Source organism: Prionailurus viverrinus, chromosome A1, assembly GCF_022837055.1.
Source record: "Prionailurus viverrinus isolate Anna chromosome A1, UM_Priviv_1.0, whole genome shotgun sequence".
In the NCBI taxonomy this organism is placed as follows: Eukaryota; Metazoa; Chordata; class Mammalia; order Carnivora; family Felidae; genus Prionailurus; species Prionailurus viverrinus.
This window is the reverse complement of record NC_062561.1, coordinates 136750979-136772478: the sequence shown is the minus strand read 5'-3', so window position 1 is coordinate 136772478 and position 21500 is coordinate 136750979. Positions and strand designations below refer to the sequence as shown.

Below are 21500 nucleotides of genomic sequence, written 5' to 3'. Positions count from 1 at the left end.
CGAGAATTCAAATTTTAATCCTTAGTACAAATAATCAATGCTGGAGTTTTTTACCATTATTTTAAGCAGAGATTATTTTTATATTAAAAATATGTAGATTGGGGCGCCTGGGTGGCGCAGTCGGTTAAGCGTCCGACTTCAGCCAGGTCACGATCTCGCGGTCCGTGAGTTCGAGCCCAGCGTCGGGCTCTGGGCTGATGGCTCAGAGCCTGGAGCCTGTTTCCGATTCTGTGTCTCCCTCTCTCTCTGCCCCTCCCCCATTCATGCTCTGTCTCTCTCTGTCCCAAAAATAAATAAACGTTGAAAAAAAAAAATACGTAGACCCTTGGGGCACCTGGGTGGCTCAGTCGGGTGAGCGTCCGAATTCGGCTCAGGTCATGATCTCACAGTTTATAAATTCGAGCCCACACCGGGCTCTGTGCTGACAGCTCGGAAGCTGGAGTCTGCTTCAGATTCTGTCTCTCCCTGTCTCTCTGCCCCTCTCCCACTCATGCTCTGTCTCTCTCAAAAATAAATAAACATTAAAAAAATTTTTTTTTAATAAAAAATACATATACCCCAAATAATGCTTTTTTAAAAGTAAAGTGCTGGGGCACCTGGCTGGCACAGTCAGTGGACCATTCGACTTTTGATCTCCAGATGGTGGTTCGAGCCCCACAATGGGTGTAGAGATTACCTAAAAATACAATCTTGGGTCACCTGGGTGGCTCAGTCAGTTAAGCACCCAACTCTTGATTTGGGCTCAGGTCATGATCTCATGAATGGTGAGTTCAAGCCCCAAATCGGGCTCCAGGTGGCCTCCACATGGAGCCTGCTTGGGATTCTCTCTCTCCCTCTCTTTCTGCCCCTCTCCCACTTGCCCACAGGTGCTCTCTCTCTCTCTCTCTCAAAATAAAATAAATAAACTTCTTAAAACATTTCTTAAAATATTTCTTTATTTAAAAAAATAAAAAATAAAATCTTTATAAAAATAAAAAATTAAAAATTAGATTAAAAATTTTTAATAAAAATCTAAAAAATAAAGTGCTTTCTGCTTCACCATCATTATCACCTCCATTAACTGTTAAGGCTATCTTTTGCCCAATTATCTAAAGCACCCAGAACTGATTAAAACCTCCTGACAGTAAGATCAGATGAGAAGCCAAAGTTCACTGGAACTCTACTATTACCAGCACTGGTCTCTCTTAAGTCAGTTTTTTTTTTTTTTTTTTTTTTGGTTAGGCTCTCGAAACCTTAAATAAACAAATCCAACAGCCAGTGAAAACTGACACGCCCAGAAACTCCCAGAAACTCCCGGCGAAACATTTACTTCACAGTTCACAATAGACAGTCCTATTCCATCTACAGGTGGCCTTGCCTGGAGCTAAAGGTCGAAAGAAAACAGTCCTTAACACCTTCACACTTTTTGGGGGTGGGAGGGAAGGAGGAGGAAAAAGAGAACAAGCAGGCTTCAAGGAGAGTTCAGGAACACAGGAACCCTACCACACCTGCTGATTTTCAAAAGAGTTTCGTTGTGGCTCCTTAACTAACCAGAAGAAAATCTCATCTACGTTTCTTCAAATCAGACACACAGAACGCCAGAGCTAAAGAGGCCTTCGAGATGAGCCATGTCTTTATCCCTCCCCTGACCAGCAGAACCCAACCTGAGCCCTCTTTACTCCACTCCCCCGGTCCAGAACACATCTACCCTGGAACCCGTGTCCAGGATTCACACCTCCCCTTCACAGCAAAACTTCAATCTGCTCCAGGAAACCTATGATGGGGGTTTCTGAGGATGCTCCCAACTGCATTCTAACAGGACTTCTGAGAAATAAAGTCTCACTGCAGACATCTCTAAAGACAGGTCAGGTATCAGGAACACCTATTTCCGAGATATTAACACATACTCGTATGAATAACAGTACAGTATACACAAAAAGGGAATCGCTCCAGTCTCTCTCTCTGCTTCACGGAAGTATCTCTTAGGTAAGTATCCATGCAGAATCAGTCACTGTAATTTGCTAGGCTGTTATCCATGGAAGAAGTTTAAACATATGCCACTTGCTACGACTCCAAAACACCACTGCCAATCCTGAGCCAAGAGACAGCAAGCATCCTGCCCAAGTGTTTCCCTCCAAAATGACAAGAAGGAAAATAGAAGGGGAGGGGAGAGGTGTTTTGTTTTGCAAAAGCCAAGTCCTTTCTGCACAATTCTTTAGAAGCCGTTTGGTTTCAGGGCTTAGGTACACTTCTTTAATATGGAAATCTGATTTTCACCTTGTAGTGAAACACTTTCCAGTTATCATACCACCTTCTCAGAGGTCTGAGCAAAACATGAGAGCACAACTTTTGCAACATATACAGACAATAATTCTAAGAACAGAGTTTCACAAAGCACTCAAAGTCAAATTTAGAGACAGAAACCTGGGGGGTTAATAAAATACCAGACATATGCTCTTTTTTTTTTTTTTTTTAAACAACACTTACCCATTCTTCGACATTGGGGGGTTGCTCATCATAAATATGTTCCTTGTCCCACAAAATATTCGACTTGTCATACCGGTCCATCTTACTTCGAGTTTTCACAGCAAAGAAAATTATTAAAGCAAAAGCCACAATAACCATGAATCCCAGGACAATGGCAATTGCCTAAAAAGAGATTAAAGATATTGACACAGTTAGATTTCAATTGTTTACTTTATCCTAATGCACTATCCAAAAATACCTAAGGCCCTGCACTTATATATCTGTGGTGTGATATAAAACTGATACAAATAGTTACATTTTAGAAATATAAAATGTAGCCCATGTCAGTTCGGTGGAGGCTAGCAATACATATGTGACTTGACTCAATACTCAGAACAGGCTTAAAGTTAGGTACTCTCATCACCCCATTTTAAATGATAGACATCTAGTTCCAAAGCTTGAGCACTAAGTGGCCTTTTTACCAACAGATGAAAATGGCCAGTAAATTAACTCAATCACTGGTATACTTCTAAAGGGCTTTAAATTTTTTTTTAATGTTTATTTATTTTGAGAAAGAGACAGAGTGTGAGCAGGAGAGGGAAAGAGAGAGAGGGAGACACAGAATCCGAAGCAGACTCCAGGCTCTGAGCTGTCGGCACAGAGCCCGACATGGGCCTCGAACTCAGGAGCTGTGAGATCATGACCTGAGCCGAAGTCGGCGGCTTAACCGACGGAGTCACCCAGGCGCCCCTCTCAGAAGTAGCTTCAAATACCCAATCATGTTTATAATCTTGTTCATAACACATGCTCGGCAAATCTTTTTATACTGAATGTAACTTCCAGTCTATAGAGGATCTACCTTACCATAAATTATGCAGACATGATCTAACCAAGCTATAAATTAGAGAAAATGATTCATTTAGTCTGGCAGGTGGTTTCTGTTGGGAGTCTTCTGTGCACTTACAAGAAAGGGCCCTGTGACAAGGAATCCCTCCCCGTGACAGTTCTCCCAGTGTCTGATAAGCATGTTGAGTGGTCCACTGGCCTGCAGATGCTTGAAATTAGGCAGGTACCTGGACCCTGGCCTGGATTCTGCTAATGGGTAACAAGTGGGTCTCTTTGCAGCCATCTAACAGTGATATCCTTTTTCAGTGAATACAAGTTTGGGGCATTCAGAGGACTAAGAGAGACGGGGGGTGTGGTAAAATAGGAATATCAGCCCTCGGCTCTATTTACCAGACATACATTCGCAAGTCAACAAACATTCCGAAAACCTATATTTGGGGTGAAAACATTTCAGTCTTCAAAATAATGATAGTTACTGGAGATGATCTAACCCCAAAAGAGTGACTCATTCAGGTAAAAGAATGAGAATTACTGAGTCAGTGTAAGGAGGGGGAAAACAAAACAAAACAAGAAGATAAGGGAAAAAAAGGTAAATCCATCAGGAAAAAAAGATTAGCAGCTTCACACCCATCAGCATGGACAGAATCAAGCAGACAAAACACAATGTTGGTGATGATGCGCAGAAATTGCAATCATCGTACATTTCTAGTAAATGTAAAACAGTGCTGGGAAAACAGTTCCTCAAGAGATTAAACACAGAGACACTGTCCATGAGTGTCAGTCAGTTAAGTGTCTGACTCTCGATTTCAACTCAGATCATGTTCATTGAGATATAACCCCGTGTTGGGCTTTGAGATGACAGTGTGGAGCCTGCATGCGATTCTCTCTCTCTTTCTAAATAAATAAATATTAAAAAAAAAAAAAAGAAAAAAAAGGCCCAGAGACAACATAAGACCTAGCAATTCTATCCCTAGGTACATACTCAAGAGAAACTAAAACATGAGTTCACATAAGAACTTGTACACAAATGTTCAGAGCATTATTCCAAACAATCAATGTGAAAACATCCCAAATATCCATCAACTGATGCATGGATAAACAATGATACAGGCATACAATCGACATTACTCGGCAATAAAAAGGAATTGACACAACATGCTATATAACATGGATGAACCTTGAGAATTTTACATTGATGTGAACTGGAAGGAGCCAATCACGGGGACACCCAGCTGGCTCGTTCAGGGGAGTATATGACTCTTGATCTCAGGGTCTTGAGTTCAAGCCCCACATTGGGTGTAGAGATTAAATAAAACTTTAAAAAAAGAAAGAAGGGTGGGTGCCTGGGTGGTTCATTTGGTTAAGCCTCCCACTTTGGCTCAGATAATGATCACGGGGTCTGTGAGTTCAAGCCCCACATCAGGGTCTCTGCTATCAGGGGAGAGCTCGCCTCAGATGGGGATGGACACACAACTCTGAATATACTAAAAATTACTGAACCAAACTTTAAATGGATGAACTATATGGTATTAAAAATATAATAATGACACCAGACCCTCTCCAGATTCTGACTTCAAAGGAAGTGAAGCCTTGTCATAAATACCTTTTAAAAGGTCCCAAAGTGATTCTACTAAGCCTCCCAAAAGCCTCTACCCAAAGCAGGGCAGGGAGGAAACCACCCATACCTCTTGGGGATCTACCACACAGTAGTGATACAAATACTGATCCACGTAGAGTCCACTAGCTGCAGGCGTGTAAAACTGGTTGCAGATGGCATATATCTGCGAACTGTATAGCGACCCAGAAGCCTGGGCAGTTGGATTGACTCCCATTATGTAGACAATTGTGGCAATAAACATCATGATGCCCAGGATAGCACTCAGTATTATCACGGTCAAGTAGTATCTTCTCGTTCTAGAGATTTCAGATCTGATAACGCTGGTAACAAATATCACCAATGCAGCAATGAAACAGAAGGCCACCATGGCCAGGAGGAAGCCCTTTGCGGCTCTTGGATCTGTGTAGCCTCCGTAGCCATAGCCGTAGCCATAACCATAGCCGTAGCCGGTTCCGTAGGTACCAAAGCCACTTCCGTAAGGGTAGCCTATACCACCTCCTATTAAGCCAGTTCCATAGCCTCTATCCCAGGCAAGCGTGGAGGCGACACAGGCAAATATGGCAATGCACATCACGATAACAAGCATTGACAGAATCCGAATCACTCCTGGAGGAGAGGTCCATTTGTAGAAGTGAAGAATTTCATCTTCCGGGTAAAAAGAATAGGCCGGCTGAGACAGCATTGGTCGAACGTGCATGTCTCCACCATACATATCATTGCTTGGTGCATAATGATTGGGTTTGCTGAAATACACATGAAAACAGTTTCAAGTTAGTATCGTTTGGAGGTAAGTAGAAAGAACATATCGTGTACTCGGAATAATTTAAACTATCCATTGGCAAATAAAACTATTATTAGTACCACCCCACTACAAGCAACAACACTTTATGCCTCCCCCCACCCCCTGCCGCAAATTCAAATGCCAACACCTTAAACTCCAATGTGATGCTATTAGGAGGTGGCCTAATTAGGTAATGAGATGGAGCCCTCATGAATGGAAACAGTGCCTTTACAAAAGAGACCCCTTCTATCTTGCGAGGGGATACAACCAAAAGCTGGCAGTCTGCAACCCAGAAGACGGACTTCACTAGAACCTGACCACAATGGCACCTGATCTTGGACTTTCAGCCTCCAGAACTGTGAGAGATAAATTATGTTGTTTTTAAGTCACCCAGTCTGCACTGTTGTTTATAAGTCACGAAGTCGGTTAAGCGGCCAACTTCAGCTCAGGTCATGATCTCGCGGTGAGTGTGAGCCCCGCATCGGGTTCTGTGCTGACAGCTCAGAGCCTGGAGCCTGCTTCGGATTCTGTGGCTCCCTCTCTCTCTGCCCCTCCCTCACTCATGCGCTCTCTCTCTCTCTCTCTCTCTCTCAAAAATAAACATTAAAAAAAAATTTTTAATAGAGAAAATAAGTCACCCAGTCTGTAATACTTTGTTACAGCAGTCTGAAGCTACTGAAACACCCAGTGAACAATAAAAGTTTCTGTGCATCAGAATCCCCTGGAGGGCTTGTTAAAACAAAGACTGTTGGTCCCCAACCCCAAGGTGCTGATTGTGCAGGAAGGACAAGCTGCTGCTCGTGCAGCCAGTCTGGGAAACGTGCACTGAGAATGACCACTCTATGGAGTGGATTTCTATGGAGTAGAGGTTCTCAAATTTTTGGCATATTAGAATCACCTGGGGAGTGGGTACAATCCCTAGACAGAGCATTCCACACCAGTTAAACTGTAATTCCTGGGGAGGGAAGCCCAAGCAGTTTAGAATAAGGATGTCAACCCTACTGCTTGTGGAATTTGAGACCAGTGCATTCAAACAGGACACTGAAGGTGGCCTACCCAGGGTCATGTCCAATTCTTGGCAGCTTCACTCTCCTACCTGAGAAAGCACATTCATTCATTTATTCACATGATAGCTATTAACTGAAGCCACCAGGCTGATGTGCGCTGGGCACTACGCTAAATACTGAGGATACAACAACAAACAGCAATGTCTCAATCCAGACCCCTCAAAGGTTAGTTATGGTTAAGAGCTACGAAGTAAATCAAATATGCAAAGAGGACTCATCAAGGTGATGTCTAATTAGATCTTTATAAAGACACTTTGCAGGGGTGCCTGGGTGGCTCAGTCAGTTGAGTGTCCGACTCTTGATTTTGGCTCACGTCATGATCCCAGGTCGTGGGATTGAGTCCCATATTGGGCTCTGTGCTGATCATGGAGCCTGTTTAGGATTCTTTCTCTCTCTCTCTCTCTCTCTCTCTCTCTCCCTTTGCCCATCTCCCCTGCTCTCGCCCTCTCTCTCAAAACAAAAAACAAAAAACAAAACAACTACTTTGCAAACTTCAGTAATACAATCATAAACATCACGGGAGACAGGCACATTGATCTGTGGACACGCTGAATGTAAGAAATGTGGGTCCTGGAGGAACAAAATTCAATTGCTCAACTGACCTCACCCCCTTCTGTTTTTGCCATTATTTCCTTGGTCCACTTCTCTCATTGCAAAGCAAGATATCTTACTACTGGGTGCTGCTAACCACTTGAATGCAAGGAAATGCAAACTAGAAAGAACACTGATAAGATGGTCTTTGAAAACGTCACATATGAAAACTCCATAACTCATTCTACTTGGATATTTGGGATGTCTCCATCTGGGGCTGTTGTGAACAATGTAGCTCTGAACACGATTGAGCATGTGTCCTCATACACAAAAGCACTTATTCTTTTCTTTTTTAAAAAAATTTTTAGGGGCGCCTGGGTGGCGCAGTCGGTTAAGCGTCCGACTTCAGCCAGGTCACGATCTCGCGGTCCGGGAGTTCGAGCCCCGCGTCGGGCACTGGGCTGATGGCTCAGAGCCTGGAGCCTGCTTCCGATTCTGTGTCTCCCTCTCTCTCTGCCCCTCCCCCGTTCATGCTCTGTCTCTCTCTGTCCCAAAAATAAATAAACGTTGAAAAAAAAATTAAAAAAAAAAAAATTTTTAACATTTTTATTTATCTTTGAGAGACAAAGCATGAGCGGGGAAGGAAAAGAGAGAGAGGGAGACACAGAATTCAAAGCAGGCTCTAGGCTCTAAGTTGTGAGCACAGACTCTGACTCAGGGCCCGAACCCATGAATCGTGAGATCATGACCTGAGCCGAAGTCCGACGCTTAACAGACTAAGCCACCCAGGCACCCCTGAAAAGCACTTATTTTTCTAAGGTATATATCCAGGAGAATTTTTGAGTCAAATTTTTCTTTTTTTTAACTTCAGCTCTATAAGACAATGTCGAAGTGTTTTCCAAAATGATTATATCATTAAAAAATTGTTTAAATATTTACTATTTATTTTTGAGAGAGAGAGAGAGAGCAAGCAGTGGAGAGGCAGAGAGAGAAGTAGACACAGAATCTGAAGCAGGTTCCAGGCTCTGACCTGTCATGGGGCTTGAACCCACAAACTGTGAGAACATGACCTGAACTAAAGTCAGACACTTAACTGAGAAACCCAGGCACCCCCCCAAAATGATTATATCATTAAAAAAAAACATGATTACACCACTTAAAATTCCATTAACGTTGTAACATTCACAGAAGCATTGTTGAGAATAACCCAAAACTGGAAACAGTGTAAATTTCTACCTAGAGTGGAACAGGTAACTGTAACATATCCACAGGCTGGAATGCTACAGGGCTGTGTCTAATATGGCAGCCACTAGCCACACGATCCACTGAACACTGGAAATGTGGCCAGTCCAAACGGATCATAGTGTAAAAAAGAAACGTAGCACCATCAAGAGAAAACCCAGTATTAACTACGTACTTTGGGTGACAATGATTTGTCAATGAAGGTTTATCAATTATAACATGTGCGCCACCCTGAAGGGGGATACTGAGACAGGCGATGTATGTATAAGGGCAGGGGGCATATGGGAAATCTCTGCACCTTCCTCTCCATTTTGCTGTGAATGTAAAGCTGCTCTAAAAAATAACATCTAGTAATAACAAGGAATATAAACTGCCTCATGAGTCAGTGTTTACATCACCTGTTGAAATAACATTTTAAATATACTGGGTTAAGCAAAATATTATTAATACAGTTAGAAAAAAAAACAAAAAATTACATATATCATTCACATTTTATTTCTGTAGCATTGCTCTGAAGCAAAAAAAAAAAAAAAAAAGGTTAAAAACAAGTAAAGCTAAAATGTACTGTTTAGATGTTTAAAAAAAAAAAAAGAAAGAGAGAATATCAGGTGATAATCATGTCAGAACGGTGGTTTCCAGGGGAAGGAGAGGAGACAAGGATGCACTTGGAGGTGACCTACGTGATGATTTTGCTTTATCTTTATCTTACTCATCATCATCACATGTTCTGTGCCCTTTTCTGTGTGTGTGTTATATCTCACCCATGTTTATAGGGGCAATGTAATAGGAACACAACTCCTACTACAGTTATCAAAGACTTGAAGCTACAAACTACTTACAGGAAGAAATCCCTATCAAAGTCTGATAACAAATTTAAATTTTTTCATGGTTAAACCCCCAAATGAATAGGGATGCAAGAACCCTCAACTATGCTTCTTGATTTTATTAATGGCAAGAATCACTCTAATGATGTGGATGGGGTGCCTGGGGAGCTCAGTCAGTTAAGTATCCAACTCTTGATCTTGGCTCAGGTCATGATCTCACAGTTTGTGAGTTCAAGCTCCACGTCGGGCTCTGCGGTGATGGTGCGGAGCCTGCTTGGGATTCTGTCTCTCCTCTCTGCCCCTCCCCAGCTTGTGCTCGTTCGCTCTCTCTCTCTCTCTCTCTCTCCCCCAAAAAATAAACTTAAAAAAAATTTTTTTAAAGAAAAAAAACTAGGGGCGCCTGGGTGGCGCAGTCGGTTAAGCGTCCGACTTCAGCCAGGGCACGATCTCGCGGTCCGTGAGTTCGAGCCCCGCGTCAGGCTCTGGGCTGATGGCTCAGAGCCTGGAGCCTGTTTCCGATTCTGTGTCTCCCTCTCTCTCTGCCCCTCGCCCGTTCATGCTCTGTCTCTCTCTGTCCCAAAAATAAATAAAAAACGTTGAAAAAAAAAATTAAAAAAAAAAAAAAAAAGATCCACCTCTCCGGTGGCTTAAAAAAAAAAAAAAGAAAAGAAAAGAAAAAAAACTAACGATGTGGAAAACATTATGCCAAGTGAAAGAATCAGCCACTGAGGATCACATATTGTGTGATTACATTTGTATGAGATGTCCGACATGGAACAATCTAGAAAGAGAAAGTGGACTGCTGATGGCCTAGTACTAGAGGGAAATGAGGAATGACTGCTGATCGGGGTGATGAAAATGTTTTAAAATTGATGTGGTGACAGTTGTACAACTCTGTGAATATATTAAAAGTACTAAACTGTCCATTCTAAATGGGTGGATTATTTGGTGTGTGAACCGTATGTCAATAAAAGTTATTACTACAAAATTGACAAGGAGTCAAGTTTAGGGTTAGTCACCTAAACAGGGCATTAATAAAGAAGCTTCGCACCATTTGTGAAAAAACAAAAAGGAATAAATATACCCACAAATATAAGCTTAAACTATCTAGAAGCAACCATTAGAAAGAGATAAGGGTGTCTGGGCGGCTCAGTCAGTTAAGTGTCTGACTCTTCATTTCAGCTCAGGTCATGATCCCAGGGTTGTGAGATCAAGCCTCAAGCCTCTGCACTGAGTGTGGAATCTGCTTGGGATTCTCTCTCTCCCTCTCACTCGTTCTCTTTTTCTCCCTTGCCCACTCACGTGTGCACCTGCTCTCTCTTGCAAAGAAAGGAAATAAGGAAAAAAAGGAAAGGAAGGAAGGGAAGGAAGGAAGGAAGGAAGGAAGGAAGGAAGGAAAGGAAAGAAGGAAGGAAGGAAGGAAGGAAGGAAGGAAGGAAGGAAGGAAGGAAAGGAAAGGAAAGGAAAGGAAAGGAAAGGAAAGGAAAGGAAAGGAAAGGAAGGGAAAGGAAAGGAAGAAAGAAGGAACAGGTGACAATAGTTGTCTCTGCAGAGAAAAACTGTCATCCTGGAAGTTAAGTAGCAGAGGGAAACTTTCACTTGATAACCTTTGTTTCAATTTAAATTTATAAACACATATATATTTTTTAATGTTTATTTATTTTTGAGACAGACAGAGAGAGAGACAGCGTTGAGTAGCAAGACACAGAATCTGAAGCAGGCTCCAGGCTCTGAGCTGTCAGCACAGAACCTGACTCAGGACTCGAACCCACAAACTGTGAGATCATGACCTGAGCTGAAGTTGGACACTTAACCGACTGAGCCACCCAGGGGCCCCTAAACAGACATTTTTAACAGCAAACACTTAACAGATGAAAATTTCAACTATACACATTTCTTACATGTGACAGTTTAAAAAAAAAAAACAACTAAAGAATTACTTACAATTCATCAGGTCTATAAGGAGGTGGACTTTCAAAAGGCCTCGATGACATGGCTGATACCAAGGATCACCTGATCTTCAGGATGAGCGCTGCCCCGTAGCTTCCAAGATAAGGCAATCTAAGCAACGTAAGTAGGGTAAGGGTGTTACTACTGAGCTCAGAGTTTCCTTGCATTGCTAAAAAAACTAATGAGACCAATCTCAAGTAACTTGTCACACCATGATTATTTCTCTTGTCCTTCTCACTGCCATCTTTATACAATGGATCATTAATTCCTTGAGTACAGAAAATCACTAAGCATAGGAATCATTCAGCCTGGTCGTCCTCACAGCACCAAGCACTGCATATCACTGGCTTACAAATATTAACTTTCATTGCTAAGTTGTAGTAATAAAAATTTCACAAAGCTTTTACAGCACAGGTAAAAACTGGTAATTTTCTACTGGCACAAAAACAGACACTCAGATCAATGGAACAGAATAGAGAACTGAGAAATGGACCCACAAATATATGGCCAACTAATCTTTGACAAAGCAGGAAAGAATATCCAATGGAATAAAGACAGTCTCTTCAGCAAGGGGTGCTGGGAAATGCAGAAGAATGAACCTGGACCACTTTCTCACACCATACACAAAAATAAATTCAAAATGGATGAAAGACCTAAATGGAAGACAGGAAGCCACCAAATCCTTGAGGAGAAAGCAGGCAACAACCTCTTGACCTTGGCCGCAGCAACTTCTTACTCAACACGTCTCCAGAGGCAAGGGAAACAAAAGCAAAAATGAACTATTGGGACCTCATTGAAATAAAAAGCTTCTGCACAGCAAAGGAAACAATCAGCAAAACTAAAAGGCAATGGACGGAATGGGAGAAGATGTTTGCAAATGACCTATCAGATAAAGGGTTAGTATCCAAAATCTATAAAGAACTTACCAAACTCAACACCCAAAAAACAAATAATCCAGGGAAGAAATGGGCAAAAGACATGAATAGACACTTCTCCAAAGAAGACATCCAGATGGCCAACTGACACATGAAAAAAAGCTCAACATCACTCATCATCAGGGAAATACAAATCAAAACCACAATGAGATACCACCTCACACCTGTCAGAATGGCTAACATGAACAACTCAGGCAACAACAGATGTTGGCGAGGATGTGGAGAAAGAGGATCTCTTTTGCACTGCTGATGGGAATGCAAGATGGTGCAGCCACTCTGGAAAACAGAATGGAGGCTCCTCAAAAAATCAAAAACAGAACTACCCTACGACCACAATATGGAAAGAACCCAAATGTCCATGAACGGATAAATGGATAAAGATGTGGTGTGTGTGTACATATATATATATATATATATATATATATATATATATACAGAATGTAGTATTACTCGGCAATTAAAAAGAATGAAATCTTGCCATTTGCAACTACGTGGATGGAACTGGAGGGTATTATGCTAAGTGAAATTAGAGAAAGACAAGTATCATATGACTTCACTCATATGAGGACTTTAAGATACAAAACAGATGAACCTAAGGGATGAAAAGCAAAAATAATACAAAAACAGGGAGGGGGACAAAACATAAGAGACTCTTAAATATGGAGACCAGAGGGTTACTGGAGGGGTTGCGGGAGGGGGGATGGACTAAATGGGTAAGGGGCATTCAGGAATCGACTCCTGAAATCATTGTTGCACTATATGCTAACTAACTTGGATGTAAATTATAAAATAAATTATAGAAAGAAAAAAAAATTGGTAATTTTCAAAACAGTCCCTTCCAAGAACAAGAAACATAAAAAAAAGAAAACTTCTTAAAACTTATTGTTTCATATTACTTTTGAAGGGCCATATCAAAAGAGAATGCATAGGAAAGTGGATACAGAGCTGCATCTAGCACAACTAGTCCCTCAATGTTGAAACGTAATCTGGTTTAAAAGTATGCCTTTATCACTACCAATTATTACACAATACATCTATGGATGGTAGGATTGTGGACACTTTTTCCTTTTCATTTTCCAAGTCTTCAAAATTGCACATAATGTTTACAGAAAGGGGGGAAACATTAATTATGTGTTATATTAAAGAGTCTTCTGCCCTACGAGAAAAGCAGTATGATTTTGTTCTAAAATTCCTCAGAGCACAATCCCGACATACCTGAGAGGCAATTTCATTCAATCGACAAGTACTTATTAAGTGTCTACACTACACCATGGGAGTCTGTGGAAGTACTACAGAAGGTCACACACAAAGAAAAAAGCAACCACAACAGGCAGTTATCCAGTTATTAGGGTTGACAACATGATCGAGCCCAAGACGGGGCCAAGCAGAGAAGAAAGACCAAGACCCGAAGAAGGAGGGCAGGAAGTGGGAGTGGGAGGGGTCACTTGAGCAAGATCTACAATCTGAGTATATTCAAGGGTCTAGTATTGTGTTTCCTTTCCAAAAAACCAAGTGCAAATAAGGTATTATGTTAGTCAAGCAAGTAAATTCAAACTCTCTAAATTTTGTTCTTTAATATCAAAGGCAACTATCTTCCACATCCTTAAGGACAGTCGATTCCACCTTTCTCAGAAGAAAATAATGCCCAAACGTACATCAGCTAAAAACCTTAATGACAGAAATAGAGTGAATGTTAGGAACACAACACCATTAGCATGATTTTCCAAACACAGTGATGGAAGAGTTCGCTAATGTTTTTCCTTTAAAAAACTGTTTTTACTGAAGTATTCACATACAAAAAGGTACACAAATCCTAAGCATACACAGACCTATAGCTAGCACCCAAATGTACATAAAAATGGGCAATTGAGGCCACTAGCACGTTACAGTGTTATGGGAGAGTGAAATTCCAGATTGGCTTCTTAACGGATGTTCAGAAAAATAATATTAAAAAAACGGAATTTAAACACTAATGTAGGACTCTAGTTGTGAAACTGAATGTCAAATACGGACAAACTGACCTTTGAGGATTCTTACCCCTTTCATAGCCAGGGCTTACTCCTTCAAGACTAGGCCAAAAATTCCAGGCTCCACGGTAGGGTAGATTTTTGTTTTGCTTTGGCTTTTTTAAGTATCCTCTATGCCCAATGTAGGGCGTGAAGCCAGGACCCTGGAGATCAAGAGTCACATTTTCTACCGACTGAGCCAGCGAGGTGCCCCCTCCATGGTAGTTTTTGAACCTTCTAAATTAATCCAGGCTCAGGCTGAAGTTTACATTTTGTCAGAAACGGTGACAACAAAAATCCCTTTCCAAACTGCCATTTTCTGGATTCAGAGTTCTGTTATCAAATATCCTCTGATACGAGAGATTTTATATTGTGAAGCAAATAATTATCAAGGACAAATCATGGCATATCAACTTCATTTGCTTTTTTGAGAAGGTTGCCAGATTGGTGGATGAAGCCTGAGGATCCTGAGCACATCCCTATGCACAGACAGCACGCTCAGGCAGATGCCTCTGGGACTGAAAAACAGAATCTAAACAGGATGAAAGAATGGAGCGTTTAGGTCCCCTAGAGGTTTTAACAGCTCACAATCAGAGAGGACAAATTCTACTTCTCTTCCTTGAACTTTACTACCCCCCTATGCCCAAGGGCTGGGGACAAACTTGACCTCTAGGGTGTTATAATTAAGATAATATATTAAGGAAGATGAGCAAAACCATTCACAGCAAGATGGTTACCTTGAAGGTGAGAAATTTCAGTGTTTGGGCATTTTAGGTACTTTGTCTCCGTTTTCAAATATTAGTGGCATGAATAAATCACTTTACAAATGTAGACTCAATTTTTATTTTTTTAAAAAAATTTTTTTGGGGCGCCTGGGTGGCGCAGTCGGTTAAGCATCCGACTTCAGCCAGGTCACGATCTCGCGGTCCGTGAGTTCGAGCCCCGCGTCGGGCTCTGGGCTGATGGCTCAGAGCCTGGAGCCTGTTTCCAATTCTGTGTCTCCCTCTCTCTCTGCCCCTCCCCCGTTCATGCTCTGTCTCTCTCTGTCCCAAAAATAAATAAACGTTAAAAAAAAAAAAATTTTTTTTTTTAAAAAATTTTTTTTAGGTTTATTTATTTTAAGAGAAAGAGCACATGTGCACATACAAGTGGGGTAGGTGCAGAGAGAGAGTGAGAGAGAATTCCAAGCAGGGCTCCACACTGTCAGTGCAGAGCCTGATGCAGGGTTCGAACACATGAACCGTGAGATCATGACCTGAGGTGAGATCAAGAGTCGGACGCTTAACCAACTGAGCCACCCAAGCACCCCTAGACTCAATTTCTGGAAGTGTGTTTCCTTGGGAAGAATTTCATCAAAGTTAACAAGCCATCCCGAACTTTGGCAGTAGGCACAGACAGTGCTTAGATCTAGGAATGATACAGTTATGAAAAAGAAACAAACCTCTGCACAACCTTGAAATGTGTACATCATGTTCCAAGCAGGTGCCTCTCCAGGAGGTGACTAAGAGTGTTAAAGAACTAGAAAAACCATGTCTTAAGACAAATGATTGATAAAACAGGAAATGTTTGGCCTGGACCAATCAACATTAGGACCACTCCAGCAGCCTTCAAATATCTGCACAGCTGTCTTTGTAGTCCTAGAAACCATTCTTTGAAAAAAAGATACCACAGGGTCAGATTTCATGTCAATGTTAGGAAGCCTCTCCCTTACCCTAACTTCACACACCCTTCAAAAATAACAAATAACAATGTGATCTCAAGCCATGTAGGCAAAGCTTAGTTGTTTGATATTGTAGGGGGACTGGACTGGAGGAATTCTAATGTCTCCTTCAAGGCAGTCGGGACTGTGCTTTAAGGCCACAGCCAAAGAAAAAAAGGACCAAGAGACTGTTTACCCAACGCCCAGCACAACAATATTAACATCTGCCCAGTAAAAGTATGCTGAGTGAAGGACAAAATGAATGAAAAGGACACAGGATCTGGCCTAAGGGGCTCATCGGTCACCATCACAGAACCCGTACCATGTGAATGATAGGGACATAAATCAAACAGCTGAGTAAAAGTCGAAAGCATAAGGCAAACAGCAGACTCTTACAAAATATGTAAAGCTGATTAATGTTAAAATATTTAAAAAGTTCTCCCCTTGAAAATGGTTACTGGCCAAAGCTGTCTTCATAGAAACCTAAGCATAAGAGGAAGAAGAGAAAGCCTGAAAATGCTATCCCCCTGAAAAATTCTTTGAAGCAACTGTCAGTAAGTAAAAGATAAACTTTATCGTATTTAAGGAGAGCCTATTCCTTCTCAATCATATGCAGCAAGAGTTAATTTGCCTTTAAGAAGTTTTTTAAAATTGTGCCTGGTATTAAATTATTATATTTTGGCATACAATTAGTAAACTGTCTAAAATTTTAAAATTAGGCATATTTTGAAACAGACTAGCTCTGTATTCGAAGGGGCATTTTTAGTAAGATCTACAGATGATTTTTTTAAGTTTATTTATTTTGCAAGAGAGAGAGAAAGAGAGAGAAAACACAGCGAAACGAGGCAGGGGTGGGGGGTGGGAAAGAATCCCAAGCTGTCTTCGCACTAATGAAGAGCTCCATCCCATGAACTGTGAGATCATGACCTGAGCCGAAATCAAGAGTCGTCCACTCAACCAATTGAGCTACTCAGGCACCCCTCTCCAGATGATTTAAAAAAAAAACAAAAACTTTTTTTAACGTCCATTTATTTTTGAGAGAGAGAGAGAGAGAGAGAGAGAGAGAATGTGGAGGGGCAGAGAGAGAGACACAGAATCGGAAGTAGGCTGCAGTCTCCAAGCTGTCAGCACAGAGCCCAATGCGAGTCTCGAATCCATGAAATCTAGAGATCATGACCTGAGCTGAAGTCAGACACATAACCAACTGAACCACCCAGGTGCCCCTAGAGGTGATTTAAAAAAAAAAATTGGGGGGGGGGGCGCCTGGGTGGCTCAGTCGGTTAAGCGTCCGACTTCGGCTCAGGTCATGATTTCGCAGTCCGTGGGTTCGAGCCCCATGTCGGGCTCTGTGCTGACAGCTCAGAGCCTGGAGCCTGTTTCAGATTCTGTGTCTCCCTCTCTCTGTCTCCCTCTCTCTGACCCTCCCCCGTTCATGCTCTCTGTCTCAAAAATAAATAAACGTTAAAAAAAAATTACAAAAAAAATTTTTTTAACGTTTATTTATTATTTAGAGACAGAGACACAGCGTGAGCAGGGAGGGGCAGAGAGAGAGGGAGACACAGAATCCGAAGCAGGCTCCAGGCTCTGAGCTGTCAGCACAGAGTGCAATGTGGGGCTCGAACTCACAAACCACGAGATCATGACCTGAGCCGAAGTCGGACGCTCAACCGACTGAGCCACCCAGGCACCCCCCCGTTCCAGGTGATTTTTAAGCACACCATGTATTTGGAGCATCACTGCCTCAATTAAAGGCATCAATCCAAGGAGTGCCTTGATCTTGTCAGTTTCCTGTCTATAATGTCTAGATCTGTACATGGTGGGAACTAGCTGTCCAGCTTTCAACTCAAATGTCACCTCTTCAGAAGCTCCTTCCCTGCTATTCACTCCACCCACCAAGCCTATTTTATTCTCAGAGCGAATTTCCCCCCTAATTATTATTTTTTCTTCTCTGTTATTTTTTAAATAATCTCCACCATCTCCACCTCAACTGGAACACCAGCCTTACAAGCACCCAGATGTCTATCATGACCATCACTCTTCTTCCAGATCCCTACAGTCCCTGGTACAAAGTGATGGTCAATCAACATTTGATTTATAAAACCAACAACCCATATCAGAGTTGGGATTTCAATACAGCTGTGAATGCCTTCAAGTTCACAATGCTAACAGCCACTAAATATAATCCTTCACATTCAACCAAATTAGTTAAGTGTTTACAGTCTGAAGGAAAGGGAGAGTAAAGGGTCAAACATTTAACCATGGACATCATTTGTAGCTTGCTGAAAAACAGAATTCCAGGCCCCACATCTGACCTATGAATCAGAATCTATGTTAATCAGATCCCCAGGCAATTCGTACCATATTCGAGATTAGGAAGCACTAAATCACCCAGCAGCTCTAAGCCTAGAAGCTAAAACAAAAAGGGTAACAAAAATCCTCATTGTCTTTTTACCCCAGTACATCCATAAATAATAACTTGGAAGAAAAAAGCCCACTAGGGAATCTAATCCAGTAAACCTTAAAATGCAAGTGAAGAAAACTTCCCTTCTGGCAGGCTCCTAGGCAGGTGAAAGGTTTTCTATCAGTTAATTTGTGTGGTTAAAAGTAATCTCCGAATTTTTAAAGGGCGGTAATTCCAACACTACCTTTAAAAGAAAACAAGAAGTATATCTTCACATCAAACAAGATGTGGAAATATTCTATGAGACCATAGGGACCAGTCAAAGGTAGAGAGTTCCAGAAAAACCCCAGAGCGTTCTGGTGCTGGAATATCCAGGACTGCTGCTTGTCCAGTATACCTTCCCCGATTTGTTGAAGCAGGTTTCAAGCCACAAACTTTGCAACATGTTTCCTCTACCGGTGTTTCACCTTTAAAATGGAGTTCTTGGGGCGCCTGGGTGGCGCAGTCGGTTAAGCGTCCGACTTCAGCCAGGTCACGATCTCACGGTCCGTGAGTTCGAGCCCCGCGTCAGGCTCTGGGCTGATGGCTCAGAGCCTGGAGCCTGTTTCCGGTTCTGTGTCTCCCTCTCTCTCTGCCCCTCCCCCGTTCATGCTCTGTCTCTCTCTGTCCCAAAAATAAATAAAAACGTTGAAAAAAAAATTTTTTTTAAATGGAGTTCTAGTAAGACTTACCTTCCAGAGTTGATAGTATCATTAAAGGATACAAAGCACAGAACTCTTTTTAGCCCAGCATTTAGGAGGCACTGCCCATCATTTCCCTGAACAGCCTGGAAGCTGCACAAATCTCGCCATCCTCCTCTCCATCATTTAACCAAAGAGGCACCTGGTAACTACAGAAATGCAGAACTACACAAAAAGGAGGCTTGGAGGAGACAGCCATTACTGTGGCTCCACCATTTACAATGTCTATTTTAAAATACCAGAAAGAGAAAATATTCATTTGTACCGTGCCAGAGAAGCACTGTTATACTGGAATTGACAGCTTGAGAAATCTACCTCCGCCTGGAAAGAACTAGCTTCCAATCACAGCGGGAATCACTAGAAGTGCCTTAAAGGAAGGTTTCACCTTTTCCAGGGATCCCAATAATACACCTGTTGTGCGTGAGGGCCACACACTAACCTGGAAGGCTGCCTCTTCCCCCGCCCCGGGTCATTTCCCAAATGGGCAGTGTGCCCAGCCAGCCCGAGATGCCGTGGCTTCTCCGGGTTAGTCGCTTCACCTGGGGCACAGGGGCTCGGAGGTGCTCCTCCAGCCCCAAGGAGCAGAGGCCATTTTGACCCCTCAACCCTGCTCTCCCCGCACACTTCCTCCGACGCAGGGAACATGTCGGCAGGCAGCGCGCGCGCCGGCCCTTCCCCGGAGGTCTCTAAGCCCGCGGCAGTTCGTGTCCGTGCGCCCCGGCCGGTGCGCGCAGCGCGCGGTCAGCAGGGACCGCCCGGAGGCAGGTCCGCCCACCTGGCGGCGGCCTGCGGGTCACGGGTGAGGATCCCAAGCGCGAACAGCTTCCCTCGAAGTACAGCCTCGCTCGAAATTAAATCCCCGCCCCCAGGCTTAAATTGACGCGCGCTCGCACCGCTCGCACTAGCTGGATTCCAAAGAGCGGATCGGCCCACCCCAGGGCTCTAGGAATACTTCACGGATTAAACCCGTCACCCCTCTCCCCACTCGGTACCCAAAGAGTGAACGGGGAGGAATCGATGAGGTCCCTCCCCGCCGCCGGGATCCAAGACCCCCGGTCTCCAGCCCTCACACTCAGGACCCCGAGGAGCCGGGCGCACGCCCCACTCCCTGAGGACCTCCCAGCTCTCCGTCCGGAGAGCCGCGCTCTGCGCTCCCTCAGTTCGGGAACCGCCCGCCCACCCCCCTTTAAAGCGAGAAGGTGCCCGCGCCGCCTGGACTCGAGGAGCTGTAAGCGTTTCCGCCGAAAGAGCTGATCGGCGGCTCCAAGTGGCCCTTCGCTGGGGGAGGCAGCCGCCAAAGTAGCCCAGGGCTGCTCTCTCCGCGGACCCGCGCCCCTCCGGCTCCCGCCGGTCCCAGCCCAGAGGCGAAACCGCCACCGAAACTGGCGCCGGGCGTCCTCCCCCGCCGCGCCTCCCCTACCAGACCGGAGCCACGATCCCCTGGGGGACTCTGGGGCCACCGTGACCCCCGGCGCCGCGCCCAACTCCCATCTACTCACTGCTGCCCCGCACGACCCACCAAGGACCGCGGGAGCCAAGCAACGCGCTTACCTGGCGAGCGCACCTGACGAGGTGCGGGCCGCCCGCCAGCAGCCTGGGACTAGACTAAGAACTCTGTCGGTCCTCCACTCCTCCTCCACTCCTTCTTCTCCTCCTCCCACCCCCCCACCCCTGCGGTCCTGCCCCCGGGCATGCGCACCACCGCCTGGCCGGTGCTGGAGGTCTGGGGCCGCGCACTGGCCAGTCTCACCTGTTACACCAAGCGCGGGCTCTTGGGCGCTCTGGCTAGCTTTCCCCGGAGTCCCGCGGCCTCCAGCCGGGGAAGGACAGGTCGGGGGTGTGGGTGGACGCCAGCGAGGAATTGTGTGTCGTGGCCGTCTCCTCCCTCGGTGACCCATTCACCTGAAACTCGGATGGGAGGGGGAAGGGAGCGGTGGAGAAGGAGGCGGGAGGAACCAGCCCTTCCCCGCACACCCTCCCTGCGATCCCAATTAAAGGCACAGCGCAGCTTTGGCGACCGAGCGCAGAGGAGGGGCCCCGGCTCCCAGAAGGTGGGGGTGGTCCTGGACCGCCCTGCGGCGCGCTCCGAGCCCCTCTGCTTGGGATAGAACAGCCGACGAGAGGCGGAGGGAGGTCTGGAGGAGGACTGTTTTACTCTGAAGGAGGTCCCAGGGTGCTCACACGCTGACACGAAAGGCATGTCCTTACCCAACAATTTTCTGTTCCTAAAATTTGGTTAAAATTTTGTTGGAAAGCAGCCAGAAATGAGAGATTTGCAAAAGTCACTTGTAAATTAAGGAACCGGTTCTGAATCTCTGGAGCCAGATAAAAGACCATTACTCAAAGTGTGGTAGGATCTCGTTGGTAAACTTGCTGTAAAAATAAAGTGCATGCGGTAGTGTACATGATTACTAG

At 44.0% G+C, this 21500-nt stretch overlaps 1 protein-coding gene across 3 annotated transcripts in view; it reads right to left on the bottom strand.

Annotated features, from left to right (window-relative positions):
* Positions 1 to 20973, bottom strand: part of OCLN (occludin) — a 56456-nt gene extending 35483 nt beyond the window's left edge. For 2 of the 3 annotated variants that reach the window (XM_047869988.1, XM_047870002.1), the window contains exons 1-4: positions 20637 to 20720; positions 11299 to 11415; positions 4977 to 5652; positions 2467 to 2628 (exon numbers count right to left, since the gene is read on the bottom strand). In XM_047869988.1, the coding sequence (XP_047725944.1) occupies positions 2467 to 2628; positions 4977 to 5652; positions 11299 to 11348 (888 nt within the window). In that variant the 5' untranslated portion in view covers positions 11349 to 11415; positions 20637 to 20720. Of the gene's footprint in view, positions 1 to 2466; positions 2629 to 4976; positions 5653 to 11298; positions 11416 to 20636; positions 20721 to 20835 lie in introns of those variants that run through there. The other variant, XM_047869997.1, reaches the window with a different exon arrangement.
* Positions 20974 to 21500: the final 527 nt, after the last annotated feature.